The sequence below is a fragment of the Coptis chinensis genome, chromosome 9 (genome assembly GCF_015680905.1).
Source record: "Coptis chinensis isolate HL-2020 chromosome 9, ASM1568090v1, whole genome shotgun sequence".
Classification (NCBI taxonomy): Eukaryota; Viridiplantae; Streptophyta; class Magnoliopsida; order Ranunculales; family Ranunculaceae; genus Coptis; species Coptis chinensis.
The window spans coordinates 21,011,027-21,032,909 of record NC_141464.1 but is presented as its reverse complement, the minus strand read 5'-3'; the positions used below and the strand labels follow the sequence as shown (position 1 = coordinate 21,032,909).

At 38.2% G+C, this 21,883-nt stretch overlaps 2 protein-coding genes across 7 annotated transcripts; both read right to left on the bottom strand.

Annotated features, from left to right (window-relative positions):
• Positions 1-10,421: 10,421 nt before the first annotated feature.
• On the bottom strand, positions 10,422-12,688 carry LOC147475175 (scopoletin glucosyltransferase-like). The gene has a single exon (XM_086583502.1). It carries the CDS (start codon positions 12,626-12,628, stop codon positions 11,156-11,158), a length of 1,473 nt encoding a protein of 490 aa, XP_086439628.1. The 5' UTR covers positions 12,629-12,688; the 3' UTR covers positions 10,422-11,155.
• Positions 12,689-17,646: 4,958 nt separating this feature from the next.
• LOC147475174 (uncharacterized) lies at positions 17,647-21,756 on the bottom strand. Of its 6 annotated transcripts, none has more exons than XM_086581893.1 (9): positions 21,046-21,756; positions 20,894-20,951; positions 20,119-20,227; positions 19,847-19,973; positions 18,973-19,024; positions 18,739-18,885; positions 18,513-18,624; positions 18,279-18,405; positions 17,647-18,199 (listed from the first exon to the last, which is right to left on the bottom strand). In XM_086581893.1, exons 1-9 carry the CDS (start codon positions 21,204-21,206, stop codon positions 17,743-17,745), a joined length of 1,350 nt encoding a protein of 449 aa, XP_086438019.1. In that variant the 5' UTR covers positions 21,207-21,756; the 3' UTR covers positions 17,647-17,742. The 6 variants fall into 6 exon arrangements, with proteins under 6 accessions (XP_086438019.1, XP_086438016.1, XP_086438017.1 ...); XM_086581890.1 differs by having other exon boundaries at positions 18,739-18,888; positions 20,894-20,966; positions 21,046-21,723; XM_086581891.1 differs by having other exon boundaries at positions 20,894-20,966; positions 21,046-21,710.
• Between the last annotated feature and the right edge of the window lie 127 nt (positions 21,757-21,883).

Sequence of the window (21,883 nt, the reverse complement as noted above, 5' to 3'; positions counted from 1 at the left end):
CCCTACTAGAAAATTTTCCTAACTTCGTACCATTCATTGGCGTGCAACATTCATTCCTCCAAGGCTCCAAGGGGGCATAAAATCTCAAAACTCACAAAGCATTATCGTAGTAAAGTATGTGATTAAAATTCACTAAAAATTAGTATAGACAAATGTATATATATCATTACTGTTTGACATACATGATAGTATGTCATCGAATAGTCATCAAGAAAGTATGTCATAAGTAACACCTTTCGAAGGTACTATGTTTCATAACGTTATATGTGATTATAAAGAACATACATAGTATCTACATACCCAACGCCAGATGCAGATGTATTATGTAAAAATAATTAATGGAGGCGATAATTAAGAGGATAATTAATTGTTAGATCTTAATTGTCTGTAGTTTATATGGGCTTATAAATAAGAGTAATACTTTCGTCACACTCGAACTATGATCAATCAGCTTTGTTCATAGTCCAATTGTGATATGAACAAAGAATGTTCATAGCTCATAATATGATTAACTCTTAATATCAACTGTTCATGGTCCAATTGTGGTAACTCTTAATATGATTAACTCAAAACCAAAACTGAAAACTCTAATCTGAGACTACCGGCCTTTATATAGGCGAAATACCGATTACCACAAAACTTGAAAATTTTCAAAATGGAAAGTTTTGGGATAACCACATATTAAGAAACTACTAATCAAAATATAACTAACACAGTGGCCAAATAAAAAGCGGACTCTCCTATCAAAGATATAGCAAAAACAAAACTTTCCTAAAAGCGGCAAAAAAAGCGTGATTTTGAATGCCTAAGCGATGGATTTAAGGCCGAGAGGGTGGTGCCCACGACAAAGCGATGGGTTATGCTTATTTTGGCGTTTACGATCAAATATGGCGGCGTCCATGTCTTTCCGACTTTGTTGCCCGATTTTCCGGTTCATTGACATATGCCAAGTTCATTGACATATGCATTGGCAACTTGTCTTGCATCACATATGCCAAGTTCAATGACATATGCATTGGCTAATGCATCATCAATGGTTGTTCACATGAACAATGAGTGTTCATAGGTCATGTTAAGATATGAACAATGAGTGTTCATAGCTCATATTGGGGTTTGAGCGGTGATTGTTCATACCCCAAATAGGTATGAACAACCACAGCATAATCACTTTCATATATCAAGTAGAGGGTCAGAAAAATACCAAAATGCACAAAGCATGTGCACCCTTCTAACATATCATAGATTATGTATTAACCTACAAACCAAGCAACCTAGCAACCAAAAATACTTACATTATTTCACAAATTACGTCTTATTTTTCTCTGGACAATTTCTCGAGTCTTATTTTCCACAGTTTCTACACATTCTTCCTGGATTGTTTAGGGCTATTTCTCTGGGGGATTTCCATCTCTCTGCTTTCTTCTTCCTCCCTTTTGTTTGAGAAATGTTGGGATTCAAAATCAATATCTGAAATAAAGATTTGGAAGTCAAAATATATATTATATATATATTTTTATCAAATTAAACATTATAATAAATCAAATAACATTAAACACTAAACCTATATGCCATCAAATTAAACATTAATATCACAATCATAACCTGTGAGGTATCAAAGAAAGACTCTTCAACTTCATTATCTTAGTCTCCTTCGTTCGAAGCTATATTCAACGTTGAGACATGCTTAGCCATTTCATCCATCTTTTCTATAAAATATGAATAAGCCTCAACACTACTCCCGCGTCGTAAGCCACTTGAGAAGCAACCTTGATACAATGAGCCACTCTCAAAAGTTCATGGTTTTCATGGCGACCACTAATCGATTATGAAACTCCGCTCTATCGTGTGTGCCTTTTGCATCCACCGCTTCAAAAGAAAATGCCTTGGAATCTCTTGATTTAAATAGCAGCTGAAAAATCTTTAACATGTGACCACAAAGTAACCCGATAAACTGAAAATACTTACATTCCGGTCTCCTCTAAGGTTCCTCTATTGAAACTCACTTTCCAAGCGGACTTCTTCTGGGGTCTCTGAATTTCACCAAGTAGCTTCGGTTCCATTGTTGACAATCTCGTCCCCATCAATTTTGTACTCCATCTTTGCCTTCTCTAATTGCTCCTTAAATATATTGAATGCATTAATCATTATAGACCTTAGCGGCATGCATAAGGAGGAAAGCATCTTTAGCCACAATTAAGTGAACTATGCTTTCGGTCGCGGTGTCGGCATCTCTTTCATTCCTAGCAATCAAAGCCAAAGATCTCTCATTACCATGTACAAACTCCATCAGCATAGTGCTTTCGAATTTCACGAATTGGTTAAATAGCGAGAATTCATCGATTCACTCCTCCCGGTCATTATGCATACCGGCAAAAATGTGTCAGCGAGAGATAACAAGGAACCCATTTCTCCCGCATATTATACATTTCGACAACCAAGGATTTGCGGACAACTCATTCTTCTCTATTATTGTACACCATCTTCTTTCAAAACCAGCAATCTTATCGAGGAGAGACCACTAGCAAAAGGCGGAAGCAATGGTGGGAGAATAGACCCAATTTTGTTTATAGGTTAGAGAATCAACACTCTACTTATTTCAGATTTATTTCTTAAAATTTAGGAAATGTATGTTGGAGTGGTCTACCGGGCCCTCACAAAATGTATCTTGTTTTTTTCTTTGCTATCTAATACAATTACCCTTCCCGAAAAAAAAAGCCAAAAAAAATATGAGGAGAGAAAAAGTGTTATTCAGTCGGTTACCGTTGTCTCGATCAATTTTAGTAAAGGATAGCTTCTCTTGAAATTTCTGCATAATATGCCAAAGAGCGATGCTTGATGGCGAGTATCGGGGAACACTTTTGCAATGGCTGCGATCATCGCTCTATCACGGTAAGTGATGATTTGCGGTTGGCGACCTGACCACCCATGGCTGCAAGCCGGGCCTTAATTAAACAACCATATGAATGTATCTTACGTCTCATCAAATAACAGTAACAGCGAACCAAATAAGCTGAATCGACTGCATCTTTGATTGACTCGGGAAAAGGGCAAAAGGCATAGAGTATGCATTAAATGCGTTATGTGGTATCAAAAGAGACAACATCCCGAAATACTCATCTTGCACTCGAGACCTCCCATCAACCCGAGAAAAAGTTTACTGCAGTCCCATTTTGATCTAGATCAATAAGCGTAGTAAAACTGGGGATTCTCGGCACTCTTACGCATAAAATATTTAAAGCGGGCGGTTGCATCACCTTCTTTAGGCATCTTTCTAGTCAAACCATAATGATGGTTCCAGCAATCCTAATGCTAATGCTAACTTCTTCCCCACTAAAACAGCAGCAACTTTACCCGGCCGGGTAAAACCGTGTTCACCAAAAATCCTAGCTCATACGTAGTAAAGTATGTCATTAAAAGCGCTTCACTAAAAAAATTAGTATAAACAAAGAGCCATAAACAAATAATTGTCTATATCATTATGTTGATGATAGTATGTCATCGAATAGTCCATAGCCAAGAAAGTATGTCATAAGTAACACCTTCTGAAGGTACTATGTAAAAATAATGATGTATGTGATTATAAATAACATACATAGTATAGTATGTCATGGAAAATATCATAGCATACCGTCATACATAACAAAGTACATACCCAACGCAGCGAATGTATTATTATGTAAACATAATTGTAAATCTGCTTTTAATTAACATAGTATAGTATGTTATGCAAAATTTGATAGAGTCTGAGTCGTGGTCTACTACCGGTACATAAGAATTAAGGATAGTTTTATAAACAGAAAAGTATCATACTTTATGCCAAATTATATGCAACTAGAAATGGCATTGTGGAAGCATCACGACATATGCGATTAATGATGTCAACGATTGGAGTTTTACCTTGCGAAAGTATGTCACTTAAAGTAAGTGACATACCGAAGTTTTGTAAGAAGTGACATAACATATAAGTATGGCGCAGTTATAGTGTCATATCTACTTTCATGAGCTTATATCGACATTATATGGGCCGGACGAATAAGCTATGCACAACACTATATAACAAAGAAAGTTTACATCACGACAATGTATAAGGCATCCAACAAGAGTATGAACATTAGTTGTTCATAGTCCGACAAGAGTATGAACATTCATTGTTCATAGTCCGACAAAGAGTATGAACATTCACTGTTCATAATTCAATGGTATGAACAACTGAATGTTCATAGTCCAACAAAAGTATGAACATTCGGTGTTCATAGTCCACTAGGAGTATGAACACTGAATGTTCATGGGTCAATTTGAGATACCCCCTGTTTGAGCCACTAGGAGTATGAACACTTAAAGTCCACTATGTAGTATGGAGGACAATAGAGTAGCATTAAAAGAAGATAAGATAAGGGTATAAAATATATTTAGACCCGTTATAAAATTTTGGCGAGAAACAACAAATTCTAAGAACATTCAAGTAGTATCTTGCATGGCGGTGGGGGAGTGGCCAGAGTCTCTTGGAGAGAGAGAGTGGGTGAAGGAGAAAGGGTATTGGGGAAGAAAAAATGAGAGAGAAGTTGAGGGCGAGGCGAAACCAACCAACTTTGTTTTGTCCGCATACCCCTTACGCAAAGATCGTTAAAACTCCGCTCACTTCGACAAGCATGAAAAATGTCATAACTAAATCAAAATGAAAGAGATGAACTTACTCTAAGCCTACGATGGTTGGCAATGAAATTTCTAGTGGAGGAGTTGTCAACAATGGGAATTGGTGGCACCGTTACATTTTCTTTATAAAAAATGTTGTAAGAGAATGTTTGAAAAACAAAAGTTTGTGCAAAACGTGATTAAGAAACATTTGTCAGAGATTAAGATGTGTATTGGACTCTGGGTTGCTCGTTCCATTGCCAATTCACTAAATTAATGCAAGTTCAAACAAGTGCCAAAATTAGCTATAAAAAGCGAGATTCAGAGTACATCTGCGAGCATCATAAACATACTCGACTTATGTTTATTTACAAGAGAAAAAAAATCTCTTTGCATTGGTATGGCGATGACAGAATATCCTTGCTAGTTAAGCAAATCCACGAATTCTTATTACAATTAAGATAGCTTGTTCTAGAACCCATCAGTCCCTCGTTCACTTTGTCTTTGTAAAGGCAGTTGGTGTTCTTTTGTCACAACACAAGTGATAAAGCTCACCCGGCTCGATCGCCTTTGGTTCCTACCTTAAACCGACAAAGCACTTACCATATATATTCTTGCATTTTAATGCTATTTACTGAGCACTTAACAAAAACTAGTTAATACCATTTTGACATATTCTAATACATTCTGCAATTTATGGCGGTATATACACATACACAAAATAGATATTAAAGCCAAAAACCCGTCGATTACAAGGATAGTTCACGAAAGGTCTAAATCCATAACATTTTTTGGAACCCTTTTTATACCACTTCCGCGATCCTTGGTTCCATTATAGTTGCCCAATCCCAAGCTTCTGTCCATGCAAATGACTCCCACCCTGGAGCAAGTGGCGGAATAGGACTATCATCTTCAAGCACGAGTTTCACAAAATGTGTGCCTCCTCCAATGTGGCCTATTGCCGCTATCTGGACACGAGTTGGATCAGGAGCGATCCACAAAGGAAAGTATGACATACATTCTTTCTCCCCAATGACGACAAGGACACACCGAAAAGTATTAGCGGCTAAAAATCCCATTGAAGGAAGTTCAAACCATTCTTTGGGGTTCATCGATATGGAACGTACATCGTAGATTTGTCTTGATAAACTTCTTTTCGTTCTTCTCCACCCATCATTGAAGTATAATCTGCCTCATGGGAAATCAACTCTGTCAACATAAGAGCCCTCCACGGTAATCCATGCATCACCTCCATTAGACCACTAAGCATCGTGCAATCGCTAAATCCACAATGTCCATTCGGTTCAACATCTTGCCAATCCACAATGAAGTCTCGTATCAATGGATTTAAGTCACGTAGCCCATCATCCCATTTAGACTCAATTTCAGGTAAATCTACAAACACTTGAATATGAGTTCTTCTTGGTTTTCTTTTGCATGGTACCAACTTCTTGGCTTTACTATTCTTGCTTTCTTGAGTTACAATTTGTTCCTCAACTGTTTGTTGTGCACTCGAAAGTTGAAGGCTCTCTCTTTGTGTCCCTTTTATCTTTACAAGTCTTCACACCAATTTTTATTCCAGGTGGCCTACCCCTCACATTGGTGTTGACCCGAGGCTCTCGCCTGAAAGTTGCCTTTGGATCACCTAGTTCTACACACTTTTTCAGCATCAAAACCTTTTGTTCATCTGAGAGCGACTGAAACTTCTTCTGAATCTGTGCAAGCTCGGGCTGAATATCAAAGGACCCATTAGGAAGATCAATCGGAGTGCTACTAAGCTGTCTCCACCTAGGGTGTATCAAAGATAAGGGGATGCTTCCCCTACCAATTAGAACAATTTCACATAACTCATGCGCCTGAGGAAGCCCATACATACTCTTGTAAACACAACGACAACGAATTTCATCTGTCCCAACTCTAACAGACCTTATTAGCTCTTTTGCTATCAAATCCAATGCATCTCTAGAAATGTACCCTCTAAGTTGCACATATGTGTTTTGTTTGTAACGATGATCCCAGAGATTCAAGCTCCTATTAAAAGAACTTTCAATTTACGTCACTTGGTTTGTCGGGAGATTATTAATCAAATTAAAGTTTCGCGAAGTTACCATTATTGCTAGAACGCAAAATGCCTCTTCAAAGAGGAATGCATACTTTCAATTCGATTCTTGCTTTCGAAGTACCAAAATGCATATGGAGATCTATCAAAGCCGAGACAAACCTTTCTTTGTACTTGAAAGCCATTTGGTCTTCTATGTATTCCACAACACCATAATGATCTCCGTACTCAAGTTTAAAACAACGTAGGTGTTCCAAGTACTCAACTTCAAGACGAAATTTTGTTATCAACTGTTTTTGAATAAACATAAATTGTTCATACTCAACAAATTTCTCAAATGTTTTTGGCCTTTGTCTCGATGTTCCTCGATGTGAACTTCGACACAAGAAGTGTGCAGCTTCAGGAAACACTATAGCTATCGCATTCATAAGTGCCAACTCACAATCAGTCGTAATTATCTTTACAGAAGTAGCTTTGTAGTCCAGAATATCACGCAACCTCTTCAAAACCCATAGGTAAGAACCTTCTTTCTCACTCTCCAAATACCCAAAAGCAATACAGAATGTCTTCATCGTGGATGTGAACCCAACAACTTCAAACAATGGCATCTTGAACAGATTCGTCTTGTACGTGCAATCCATGACAATGACCTCGGGAAAACACTTTGCCAAATGAATTGATTGGGGATGTGCAAACAACAAATCTCTACATTCACCTGTTACTGGATTATCCCTATGAAACTCTGTGTACCCAAATTCTTCTAAATTTCTTAGAAATTCTTGCATTTGGTTTCTTCCACTCAACCGAACCAACTGATTCTTGTGACGATAATTGTATAAAGTGCTTTTGTTTGACAAATTATTGTCATCTCTCTTTCAAGGGGTAAAATATCACGCGGTTTAACACCACTCAAAGACAAATCTGAACAATCAATTTTTCTTCACTTTTTAACCTTCCTATTTAATGCCGCGACCTATAAGATGCTCCCCAATAGTATGATTATGAGTTCCACACATAACACTTTCGGTATCCATCCACCTTCGTTTAAGTAATTCCCCTTTCAACACAAATGGACGACCACATTTCTTGGAACTGGATTGCCTATATTCTTTGGTTTTTTGTTCAATATTTTTTCGGCTTTACGGATGGTCTAAATTTTCCACTCCTTTTCGCAACTCAAGAAAACTCTAGGTCTTCGCCCCAAGTCCTAAATTATCAGACCTTGATATCACAACCACAACTCCAACAGTCATACCAACTGTCGAACACCATCGGATCAACGAGTGGCGATCTTGAAGACCTGCGTAAACCCTTGATCTTAGATACTATTGGCGAAAATTGTTTTGCTAAGTTATTGATAAAATAAATAAAAATACAAGCTTTCAAATTACATTATTACCTCAATTGTTGTAAATGATTGGTCATATCGGGATAGCTAATTTCAACATTGTTGTAAAGTTCATCATCGGAATAATAATTTGATTGCGGTAGTGTTAAAAGTGACTCCATGTCACTTTTAACACTAATCAAAGTTATCATTTTGATTTTGGCGGAGAATTTATCTTGAGCGTTGCTTCCAAAGACATGAGTCCATTCTTAAAGTGAAAATTTGGTGGGAATAACAACAATTTTGTGGGTGACTCAAGACTAACCTAACGAGAACAACAGAGGGAGGGGAGAAATTTTGAGAGCATGAGTGGTAGGAGTGTTAGTGGAGTAGTAAGAAATGCACGGTGAAGAGCTCGTTTGAATTACAATGGGGTGTGGAGAGAGTTTTTAAGGTTATAATGGTCATATTAATAAAAATGGGGTGTGGAGAGAGTTATTTAAGGTTATAATTGTCATATTAACAAAAAAATGGGGTGTGGAGAGAGCACCAGTTTTTTTTGGAATAAACGTGCCGTGTGTAGAGAGACAATCGGGGTGTGGCGAGTTTTACTCATGTTAAGAGTAACATAGGGTGCGTGACCTACTACACGGTATTGCATTGTAAAAGCATGGATATATGTTATAAAAATGTCATATAGGATGTAGTATAGCATACTTTATGGTATATCATACTCATATTCTATAAACGAGAAAGTATATCATACTTTATGGGTGGTCCAATTGTTTAATTCAATAAGAGTTTTACGTTTGGTAGTATGTCATAAAAGCTACAATCAATCAGCGATGACTATACTCATAAATGTCATACTTCGAATGTTTTATTTCAGTTTTATTTGATCGTCAATAAGAGTTTTATATGTTGGGTCTAATCACGATAGATATGACACTATATATGTCATACTCGAATATTATGTTACTAATATATGAAATTATAATATATGCTAGTAAGAGTTTTATATGATAGATATGACACTATATATATCATACTCAATTTTTATGTCACTATTTATAATATATGCTAATAAGAGTTTTATACTTTTGGTAGTATTATTAGCGCTAGAATCGCTAATATATTATGTGAGTTTTATATGACACTATATATGTCATACTCGAATGTTATGTGAGTTTTATAATATATTAATTTGGTAGTATATCATAAGAATCACAGATAGATATAACACTATATTTGTTGTCATACTAGAATGTTATGTGTTAACATATGACATATTCCTCTGCAAAGCTCTCAACCTTACATTATGTTCATAGTCCAATTGTGGTATGAACAAAGAATGTTCATAGCTCATGACTATGAACAATCATTGTCATAGTCCATTGTGGTATGAACACTCATTGTTCTTCATAGTCCAATTGTGGTATGAACAAAGAATGTTCATAGCTCATGACTATGAACACTCATTGTTCATAGCATTGAGTGTTCATAGCTACCGAACTATGAACAATCATTGTTCATAGTCGAATTGTGGTATGAACAAAGAATATTCATAGCTCATGACTATGAACATTGATTGTTAAGTAATGCGTCTGATATCTGAAAACATACCGGAAAGTAGAATTGTTCATAGTTCGGTAGCTATGAATAATGAGATGTTCATAGTCCCTTTCTCCCCACGCATTACAATCAAGAATTGGTTTCTTAATCTCATTATCTGTAATTAGTACTAATCGTGGCAAGTCCTCATCATATGAGGAGGAACCAGGCAATTATACACAATAATTTTAGATCTTCCGACCTCCTAGGAGTTATGTCACATCATTTTAGATACTCAGCGATAGATATGACACTATATATGTCATACTTTCGAATGTTATGTTACTTTTAGAATATATGTGTTAATTAGAGTTTTATCGTTCGATACCAACAATCACAGATAGATATGACACTATATATGTCTTACTCGAATGTTATCTCACTTTTTATATGACTGATAATGTTATCTCATATATGACACTATATATATCATACTCGAATGTTATGTACTTTTTGTTACATTTTGGTTGGATTAACTTGTTGACCCGGAATAGTAGTTTATGTGACTTTTTTGTTGCATTGACTTGTTCACCCGGTTTGTTCCGGTTCTACCCTCGCAAATGTGTGGCTAGAAAACGCGCGCACCATTAGTTTCAGTACATCTCGCGCACGGTAGATTTAGCCTTTTTTTTTTGGTCATTTTCCCTTTTCTCTCACTAGTACTGGCGCGAACTGCAACTTTTGACATATTATTCATGACATTCACACTTCGGTCTTTTTTTTTGTTGGAATACTACTATCTAGAGGTTTTAGGAAAATCCTTTATAACAATCATTGGAAGTTCGATCCATATATTAGGCACCTATGTGTTTTAGAACGATGGTAGTTAAGTCGTCAAAGTTCCACAAACAACACGAAGTATTGTGTCTTGTGAGTACGTTATTCAGTCGATCCGGAAACTCAACCTCTTGGATGCTGTGAAGTGCAGATATATATCAGAAAGCTCTTATGGCCTGTAGATTTCAAACAACTACATTGGAGCACAAAATGCCTTTTGAAAGAGAGACGGAAAATGCCTTTTGAAAGAAAGACGGAAAATCTTTCTCCAAGAGGTTGATTCAGGAGGGAGTGCATCTTCATTACCTGATAAGGCTGATAGTACAGCTTAAGCCATGACTTTTCCTAGCCAACCACGGTAGAGCAACCCCTTTGCTCCTAACCCAGTAAATACCCAGTATTTACATCTGCGGTTTCCACTGATGGCACCGTCAACACAACCCTGTACCGGTATTGATCCAAAGGGAGGTAATGGTGACAGGGCCCTGAACGTGATGATTGCAGGCTCTAATGGGTTAATTTGTTTTTATGATGGTAGGGTTTTCTGTTGATAGTGGACTTGCAGCGTAATTTGTATGGCGCTTGTTTAAACCTTTTGTATAATTTATTGTCCTTGTCATGAATAAAATTTTCACTTCATAAAAAAAAACGATAATAACAAATAAATAAAAGAGAGGGAGAGAGACTGTTATACACTTATTTAAAATAACATACTAGAGGGAAAGCCAAGTCCCACGATGAACAATGTTTCATTGTGTCGGCTTGTCTATATTGGTTTGATGAGAATGTACTTTCAATTCCTCAATCAAAGCCGTCAATTGATTGTAAGATGATCCACCGTTTTCCACAGACTTCTTTGCCTTTTCTCCCAACGCTGTAGCTCGCCTTCTCATGCCTTCTGCTGCTTCTCCATTACCCATGAGTTGAGTTACAATTGCCTCTATCCTATCCTTTGTCACTGACACATATTCTACTTGTACCCAAGGACTCCAGACTTTATTGCCTGCACTGATTCCAGTCTTCAGTACCTGAGTGACAAGCTTCTCATTGTAAAACTGCTCGGCAAAAACTGGCCATGTGATCAAGGGAACCCCTGAGGTAATGCCTTCAAGTATTGAGTTCCACCCGCAATGAGTCATGAACCCGCCAACAGCAACATGGTCAAGTATGAGCACTTGAGGTGCCCAATCTCTAATTATCAACCCCTTCCCCTCCATTCTCTTTTCAAAACCTTCGGGTAAGAATTGTTCATTTGCCTTGTTTTTGTCCATTTTTACAACCCAGATAAAAGGTACATGAGAAGCTTCAAGGCCCATTGCAATCTCAAGCAGTTGAGATGTGCCGAAACGACAAACGCTCCCAAATGAGACATAAAGGACTGAATTTGGTTCCTTGGAGTCGAGCCAACTCAAACAGTGGTGGTCATCAACGGAGGATTTATTCCCTCTTTCAGCCTTGTAAATGTTGTTTCTACCATAGAGTGAAACTGGACCTATATGCCATGATCTTCTTCCCATCTCCTTCTGGTAGTATTCAGCATAATCAGGCTCCAACTCTTGAAAGCTATTCATCAAAACCCCAAAACTCTTTCCATCTACTTCTTCCAATTTGTCGTCGGTTGATGGAGATATATTGTCTGAGACACCGCCATTAAACATCTGTGACTTTGTCAGCTCTATTTGGTCTGGAAGTCCAGGCACCACAAAGACTTCTGAACTGGATGTAACCTTCTTGTGAGGGGCATAACGTTCAATATTTTCAATTAGACAGAGAGTTAAGTAGCTCGCTCCATGCAAACAAAGCCTTTGTATTCCGTATTTCTCAGCAACATTTGTTGTCCAAGGAAAGAACGCATCACTTACAATACAATCGGGACGATGTTCTTGAAGCAGCTGCTCAAATGGTTGTTGAAGCGTGCCAAGAGCCTTGAAGAAGTTCATGAGCATAGCAGGAGATGTAAGAGAACTCGTGCTTTCGCATCCTTCAGGTAACCCGGCTTCTACAGCAGGGAATGGGATCATTTGAAATTCAATATCTAGGCCAGCTTGTTTGTCTCCATCTATACTATCCGCAAAGCGAAGCGCATTTAAAGGTGTGGTGATTATTGTAGACTTAGTACCACGAGCAGCAAATTGTCTGGCTATATCTATGCATGGAATTATACGACCGTGAGCCATGAGTGGAAAGAAGAAGACGTGAAGTTGCGAAGCTTCAGCTGCCATGTCCAAGAGTACTCGCTTTCAGTAGTGCAAAAGGCTACGGAAGGAAACCGGGAAGGACAAGGAAATTAAACTGATTGTACAAGGAAATTTCGTTTGGACGACTTGACCTTAGGTCTATGCACGACCTAAGGTCAAGTCGTCCAAACGACCTAGGAAACATAACCGCTACAAGCTAGTCAACAACATCATTAATGAGAGATCATTACTTCATAACGGAAGGAGTAAAAGCAATCATCAAGACAGCGCAAAAGAGGGATCTACGCCTATAAAATGAGGTATCTTCTCTATTCTCATGGGAGTCCAATTCTCCATCTTCTCGATCATCTATCTCCATCTCCTATCCAATCAACCAATCAAAAGCTTGAACTACGTCCGACTTTATTCGAGTTCACTAAAGAACTCGATAACCGAATTCAATCGAGCAAATACTACCTCTACATTGGCGTCATCTGCCGGTTCGTCTTCTTAAGAAAAAGCATTCAAACCATTTTCTCAAGCCCACGAAATTTGGTAAAACCACCATGAAAGAACAGCTCAAAACTTGGTGTGGATTATCAATGGCATCAAGCGAAAAGTCAACGTTCTAAGAGATAAGTCTACATTCAACTATCCTTCATTTATACTAATTTTTAATCTTTGGATTAGTTCGGATAATTTGTGCACACTTCTATGTTGTAAAATATATTTCATACTTACAGATCACTTGCAGTCGATCCAGTACCGACCCGAGGGTTGCAACTATCACCATGTCATACGTTCCTTTACGGTGAATCAATGACAATACAGATCCAGAAATCCAGCTTACCAGGTCAACTAATGTGTTGGTTCAACCAATATCAAACAGAAATTTCAGAACATGCTAATCTATCTATGAACCTATATCAATGAGGAGAAGCTCACACCAACACAACTCATCACAGAGCTATATCAAAACCTCAGCCAGATCTCATGCAAAGACCTCCGCCTAGTCGTCCATTAGTCTTCCATCAGCCAGGTCGTCATCAATCATGTCGTCTTCCATCAACTAGGTCGTCCATCAGATCAACGCATCATCAGCTCAGGTCGGCCTCAGCTCAGGTCATCCTCAGATCATCCGCTCATCCTCAAGACAGGTCATCCTCAAGTCAGGTCATCCTCAGATCAGCTCATCCTCTTATCAAGTCGTCCTTAGCTCAAGTCATCCTCAGGTCAGGTCGTCCTCAGATCAAGTCATCCTCAAGTCAGGTCAGAGCAGGTATACAACCTGGAAGAAGCAACCAATATTCCAACTATCAGTTCAACTCGAACACAATCATCATCGATTCGGTTGTACACAGTTGTCATCACCACTAGAGCTTGAACTAACATCAATATTCCAGGTCGTTCCAGACTGGCCACACTGCAGAGCTCGCGTCGATGATGTCAATCAATCTAAAAAGCTTGCTCGCCATGGAGTTATACCGCACATAAAAGATTGTCAGCATATCCATCATCAATTGAAATAACAAATCAAGGAGAAGCAATACTTTGTCGAATCAAGAAATCAACAATTCCAAACCGAGAAGTATCTAAGTGTTCCCAAATCAACTATAACAATTCAAAGCACGCAATTCCCTCCTCGACGGTTCGCATATACTACAAGCCAGTGAGTCGCTTGAATTGCAAAATGGAAGCTCACTCATTTGCAGTTTATTGCAAGCCAATCAAGTTGGTGGCTAGAACTAGGACAAGTTATTGCCATCTAAACATGTCAATCAAACTCCAACACTGGGGCTAAATAAACAACTTTAACACTCAAAGCTCCAAAACTGGCCTAGCAACATACCATCAATTCAAGACTAATAACCATAGTGACGCCCCTAAAAGGTTAGCTATCAACCATAGTGACGCCCCCAAAATGCTAACTATCAACAAAAACGCCCTCAAAAGGCGTACAAATCAACTTAACACCAACGCGAGGGTTAAGTTTGAATCAACTGTAATTACTACTCAAAGGCTAATTATCAGTCAAATCCAATCCACGGTACCCCCAAAATGACCACAAATCAACTTAAGGCCTCTGATATGGTTAAGCTTGATTCAACTGTAATTACTACTCAAAAGCTAATTATCAATCAAATCCAATCTACAAACTACGATCTATGCACCACGAGCTACAAGATTTACGATCTATGCACTACGAGCTACGATTTGTGCACTACGACATAGGACCTACCACATCAACTCACAACAAAGCTCTAAGCAATAAACGCAACAATTTCCATTTTTAACTAAGTAAGACACGCGATCTCCTTTATTATCTTTCTTTACACGACTATTCTACAAACAAAGGATATAAAGAAAGGGGCTATGTCAAGATTACCTCCACTCTCAACCACTCGTGGCGGAATTAATGTTCGACTACTAGCAGCATGCATGCATACGACCTAAGGTCGAGTCATCCAAACGCCTAGGAAACGAATCACGAAAAGCTAGTCAACAACATCATTAATGAGAGATCATTATTTTGTAACGGAATGAGTAAAAGCAATCATCAATACAAATAAGAAAAGGGGATCTACTTCTATAAAAAGAGACGTCTTCTCCATTCTCAGGGGAGGCCAATTCTCCATCTTCTCGATCATCTATCTCCATCTCCTATCCAATCAATCAATCAAAAACTTGAACTACGTCCGACTTGATTCAAGTTCACTAAATAACTCACGTAGTCAGCTCAACATAACCGATTTCAGTCGAACAAATACTACCTATGGAGTAAATATTTGTGATTAAGCTATGAATAATCGTGCATCACATCGTCTCCTTATACACATGCACCGCAAAGCATTTCTAGGCATTGAATTGGCAAAAATAAAATTAAACAATAAAAATAAACCCTTCTCGTGCACCACATCTACGATAAAATCATTGACCAAATTATTCATTTAATTCATACTACTTGAGATCTTAATTTACTCAACGTGCCAAGTTGTTTTCATTTTTGTATACAATACAGAAAACGTGGAGAAGAAAAATAAGACTTCAGTCCTTAACGCTGAGGAGCAAAGAATCTTCTAAATATATATCTATCCACCCCATGTTAATTCCACTAGGATACAATATAATGATCAACTCTGATTCAACTTTGTAGTTCTTACCCGAAAGATTTGTAAATGAGACCACAATGTACAATTTTCCACTTATAATGTTGCACCTAAGAGGCCTTGCAATAATTTTATGTGGAGAATGTGACTCACGGACTCACCTGGGCACTAGTTTGTCTGGAGCATGTGACTCCCATGGGCCATTTTGCTGACTTTGATTTATTTATTTATGTGACTCTATTGCTTATTTAAGCTGAAAGGTAGAAAATCAGGGAGAGCTGAGGATGCATAATTGCATATATTATCTTATTGATAGGATCGGAGGTGATCATTCTGTAGTATACATTACATAGTCAATATATACTATCTAAGCTTGTCCTGGAATTCTGGAAAGCCTTAAGTGGCTCCTAGATTATTGCCTTAGCTAGAAATTATTCATTGGTACCTTCTGATCTCGACCTGTTAACGAATCTAAAACATAATCTTTTGGATTTCACCATGAGACCAGGATTTTTTTTAAAATACATGGTGTTCACGCTTCCATTACAACAAACTTTCAGCATCATATAATACTCCCTTCTATTAAATACTTCTCAAAGTTTCGTTCTTCCACAAATATATTCAGTACAACGAAATATTGATGTCGTGATGTTCTTTCTTCCATGCAAGTTATCTTCCTCTTGGACAAACACATGGTAACTTTGCAGAGCTCCCATTTTTGCAATTCCAGGAAAGTTGAGACATTGACCAGAGAAACGAGCGTATGTGGATGAATATAAAACGAGCAAGTATGAGAACAGCCAATGAAAATTATCAGGTGGAAGAATTTGTAGTACTTTTTGTGCCGATGCTGCCTTGTTAGAGACTGTATTGCAAACAGAAGCCAACCTTTGTAGAACATGGTCATGTTACCAGCTTTATGCTTGTTTTATTATTTTTATTTTTGGTATTGCGAAAGGCAGCTGTAGGTCAGTACTATAACCTCAAGACTGTGTTCAACTAGTTCAACTCTATGATTGTCGTTAAAACCAACGGAAAGAATGTGAAAAGCAACTAGAGTATAGGAATAACCCCACGAAGTATAAATAGAAGGGAGGCTCAGGAATGGTTTGCCAATGTAACTGTTGATCCTGCTCTAGGCAATGATACTTCTAATGTGGATGAACCACTGAGTAATCATGGAAATTCGAAAGAATCCATCATTCTGTCTAATGAGGTTTATTCACTTTATTGACTGAATAGTACAAATTTTCCTTTATGTGTTTTTGTCAACTCAATTCTCCCCCATTTAGAAGTGGTAAACTTCGGACTTCAGGCAAGCAAGCTCGCTCAAGAAATCAGAACTCTCGCTCCTTCTCTTGCTATCTCATGCACTAGTTAAGTAGTTAACTTTCGCAAATTGTTTGAACGTCAACAATCTAAGTTACACCGTATACCCCGTACACGAGTACAGACGTACAGTAGTGATGACAGTCATTCCGCCAAATAAACTTTTCTCTCACTAGTGAAATTCCTAGCAAAAACCATGATGCTTATTGGGCTACTTATATTTTGTTAATTAGGACCAGGAGATTCACATTTTGCTCTCTAGTACTGGCGCAATTGCGCAAACGACAACTTTTGACATATTATTAATGGCAGCACACACCCATATGGCCATATGACATTCACATTTTGGTCCTTTTTATGTTGGAATACTACGTAGCGGTTTCAGGAAAATCGTTTTTAACAATCATCGAAAGTTTGATTTATTAGGCAATGCTTTTTGGACTGATGGTACTTAAGCGTCAAGTTCAACAAACAACACTAAGTGTTGTGACTTGTGAGTACGTTGTACAGTGGATATGGGAACTCGACCACTAGGTATGTTGTGAAGTGTAGATATCTCCAACTTCAAATTGGTGGCGCAACACACACGAGGAAGTGACTAGTGACTAGTGAGACACAGTGGATATAGATCAGAAAGCAGTTATGGCCTGTAGATTTCAAACAACTATATTGGAGCACAAAATGCCTTGCAAAAGAGAGACAGAAAATTCTTTTACCGTTTACTCATTGCCTTATCTTTCTCCAAGAGGTTGATTCAAGAGGGAGTACATCTTCATTACCGGAATGTACAGCTTGGGCCATGAGTTTCCCTAACCAACCATGGTAGAGCAGCCCCCGTGCACCTAACCCAGTAAATACCCAGTATTTACATCTGCGGTTTCCAATGATGGCATCGTCAACACAACCTAATACTGGTATTGATCCAAAGGGAGTTAACGGTGGCATGGCTCTCAGGCCTGCCCTTGCCCCAGTGAAATCCCACTTTCTTATACTTGGGTAAACATCAGATGCCTTTAGTAGCAACTCGTCAAATGCCAATGAAGCTTCTTCTGCAGAGATTTTTGGAGAATAATTTCTTGATCTCCACTCCCATGTCGAGCCAATTACCAAATTGCGGGGACCCTGTGCAGCAATCCATGCATCGGACAAGATTGAGGGGCTTTGGGCTCCATATTCATCTCTGAATCACAGGATTCTGGAATATGACACTTTGCAACAATATAAAAAATTTAAAAACACTAAACAAACTAGGAGAGTACCTAACATCATTTGGCAACTGTAGGTGAGCAACAACACCTCTACACGTCCTCAACGGTAGCCACCCAGAGAGCTCAGGTAGTGTGTCTGAGTTGGCACCTAAACAAATTATCACCGCATTGTAATCCCCTATTTATCATGGCAGCAATCACGCCGTCAGCTAGTAGTATTACATAGCAACAAACAGCAAGAAAAAGTTGAGTTACTAGAGTTGAAAAGGTTGTTTTCACGACTACCTGCAAGTTCAAGGAGTGAGTTAACAGATTTTTTGTGCAAGTAAATCTCCTTTCCTTCGTACCCTGATGCAGCCAAATCTAACACTTGGTTCTTGCAAGCTAAGAAGAGTGCCTACAATATAATTTAAAGGGCATACGGAGGATAACCACTTAGATACATCTATGCAATAAAAAATGAGGGGGAGAAAATACATGCACACACACATATTGTATTTATTCAAAAAACCTGAAGATAGCGTTGTGGATGGACATTAACAGCCTGGGGCATGTAAATGGCTGAGTTGAAAGGCACACATAAATTGGGTACAAGATTTTGTGCACCATCCTCGTCTACTGATTCTAATTTACAACTCCTAAGGCAGTCCCGAGCATTCTGCTTACATGATAAAACACATGTCAATATCATCAAGAAAAACTTCATTAAATTTCATTTCAATACCCTAAGATGGTGGTAAATCACCTCAGTTAATATATCCACATTCTTCACGGTTGTTGCTGGTCTCAAGATGCCCCTGAAAGGTTTTCAAAAATGATTACACGTCTACAAGACAAGAAGCAACAGCTGCTTGATGCAGATATTACAAACAACAGTCAAGATCAATAGGATGATGTCTGAAAGAGACCATCGACAAAGAAAATGAGATCATTAAAACAAAGCATTGCTGCAACCAATTTTACAGAAAACCTTAGGGTGGCTTAGTGAACATAAACCCTGCATATCATGCAAGCCCAATACATACTAAAAGCTTATATATGTCATAGGAACTTGCAGTATCAGTTACCATATTGACCCTATGTTTTTTGGCACACGTGGAATGAGACACACTTCAGTAAGGTCTGTGTATCAGGTTTATGGAAGTCAGTTAGCTGGGCACTCATAGTCATAGTGGGAAAGGTCATACAGTATACACAGCTCAATATGACTAGCGGAGTCAAATTTCTTCAAGGTGTGATATTAAGGAACCTACAACATTAGTAAGGAAATTTATGAGCATGCAATACTTCAAGTAGCATCTAAGTTGTGTTTCGTCAATTTGAAAAAAAAAAAAATGGGGTAAAAACTCAGTATTCAATTGAACAGTTGCGCTTTTATTTATGACATTTTTTGCATTAATCATTTTGCTGTAGCATGATGTTGTGTCATCAGGGTCATTAAGTAATTCGTCGTGTCAATTGGACTCCCAAAAAGAAAAGTCTCAACAATTTCCCTTGATTACCCTGTGCTTTTATCTATGACTATAAAATTAGTAAGGAATTACTAAGGAGAAACGCAGGACAGAAAGTACATCACCTAGAAAAACAACATTATACACAAAAGGGAAGTGATAGCAAACCTTCTCCATACGATTACTTCCTCACCATCATGATTGAAATCTTTCCTAGAAGCTACAGCTGCTTCTGCAATGTTTAACAGTTTCAAACACTCTTCCCAACACTCAGCACCCTTCCAAAGAAGTTTAGCTGCCAAAGAGGAAAAAGAGTAAAATAAATTACCCAGAAGGAAAATTTATCTCTCCCTGAGAAATAAAGGCATTGAGTGAAAGAACAGGAAAATCAACAAATTTCCACCCTTCCATACCCTAAATTAGAAAAGTAGATGGGGAACCTTTAGGGGAATAAGGGTGAAGTAGTCCTCCAGCAACCCCAGATGCACCACCACCAATGCCAACTTCATCGTAAATGTCGATGCATAAATGTGAGTCTTTCGAGACAGTCTGCAATACAAGCTAATACAAATTACTTAAAAAGTTAATGGTTTGTAGAAAACTCCTATAAGGGACTCGGTGAGAAGCATTTGGAAGCAACCTGCGATACAACACAAAGGGATTCTGGCTCGTGTGGTTGAGTGATACATACTCGACTAGATACACAGTGGATCTGGTAACCATGGGAGAGGTCTCACAATCAGTGTGGAGTGTTGTCATCATATTCAGGCAGGGACCGACGGATGAATCCCACGGGTCGATCACCTGCTGGTCATCAAGCCAAATGAGCCAGTTATTTATAATTTAGGTCAGCCAGTCAGATATCCACACCAATCTTCAATACCTCACTAAACTGGAGGAATACAATTCATCCGAATCAGGACTCTGATTGACCCTATGCAGTCTGGGGCGGCTCATTTAGGCTGTAGCTAGGTTCTTGGACTTCTAAAACACACCTTCGGTTGCACCTATGATCACCATGATAATATTGAATACTCAAATTTTATGTCCTTAAAAAAAACATTTTATCTCAAATTTCTTTACCTCAAGTCCTCAACCCAATTTTCAAATAACTAACATTCACATTAAAATTAGTTTCAAAACGAATTTCTTATGTGTGTATGTAGATTGTAGCAGTGCAAGTAAGTGTTTCGAATAAAAAGGACAAAAGGGGACCTGTAAGAGATGCCAAGCCACTGATAATCCAGCAAAACCAGCTCCAAGAATTGCGTACCTGCAAAAACCCACCCTTGAAACATTAAAATTTTAACAAGAGAAAAATAATAAGAAGAAGAAGAAGAATGAAGTTGTGAGGAATGAAGTAAAACCTGAGAGGTGGGTGAGGAGAGAGAGAAGAGAAGCATCGAACAGAAGATGAAACAGCAACTACCAATGAAGATGACTTGTTGTTGAGTGAACATGATGAATAGAAGCTAGGGAAGTTGATGGAAGAGCAGAGTGAAGGGTAGTTTACTAGTAGTGCACTCATATTCACAAGTCCGCTACTCTTTTCTGGCTTTGAAAATGTCGAGTTTTATTGGCTATATATATCGGGAAAAAAAACAGTAATCTACTCTTTTCCAGTTGATAACGTTCTAGTTGTTGTACTGTTGGTACTATGAATCATTTTTAAGCCGATTCATTGGCATTGATCATGTGTCTAACTAGCAGTCTAGCATTTATAGGTTGCTAATCATTAATCAAAACCAGTGCTAGAGAACAGAAGGAGCAAAGAGAAGAAACGACTGCGGTTGAAGATTTCCTCTTGAACATGAAAAGAACTGTAGCTGAAAAATAGTTTTGTTTCCACTTTCTAAAACAAAAATGGACGGATTCTGGTTTTTTTGAGAAGGGGCAAAAATGCAAAATATTACGCACAAACAAATGTAACATCACCTGCGACCGTACAGGAGAATCACACACAAACTACATGGGAAAAAATACATAGCAGGGAAAGGAAAGATCATTGTTTTTTTTGGTTTTTTTGTTTAAGGATAGATAGATGTAGAGAATTCCATCAGATTTCTCTATGCATACGATAGGCAAGATCCAAACACAACTATCACCATTTAAGTACTCACAGATGATGACACTGACAATCAGAAGTCCAAGAGACTAATCTTGGGACCCATCAAAATGAATGAAGAGCCAGTAGTAGCAGCATCT

Coding starts and splice junctions, on each gene's coding strand:
- LOC147475174 (XM_086581890.1), bottom strand. CDS start 21,206: ATGAGTGCACTACTAGTAAACTACCCTTCACTCTGCTCTTCCATCAAC. Junction 19,974..20,118: donor TCACCCTTATTCCCCTAAAG/GTTCCCCATCTA, acceptor CCTCTTTGGCAG/CTAAACTTCTTTGGAAGGGT. Junction 19,025..19,846: donor GAAGTAATCGTATGGAGAAG/GTTTGCTATCAC, acceptor AAAACCTTTCAG/GGGCATCTTGAGACCAGCAA.
- LOC147475175 (XM_086583502.1), bottom strand. CDS start 12,628: ATGGCAGCTGAAGCTTCGCAACTTCACGTCTTCTTCTTTCCACTCATG.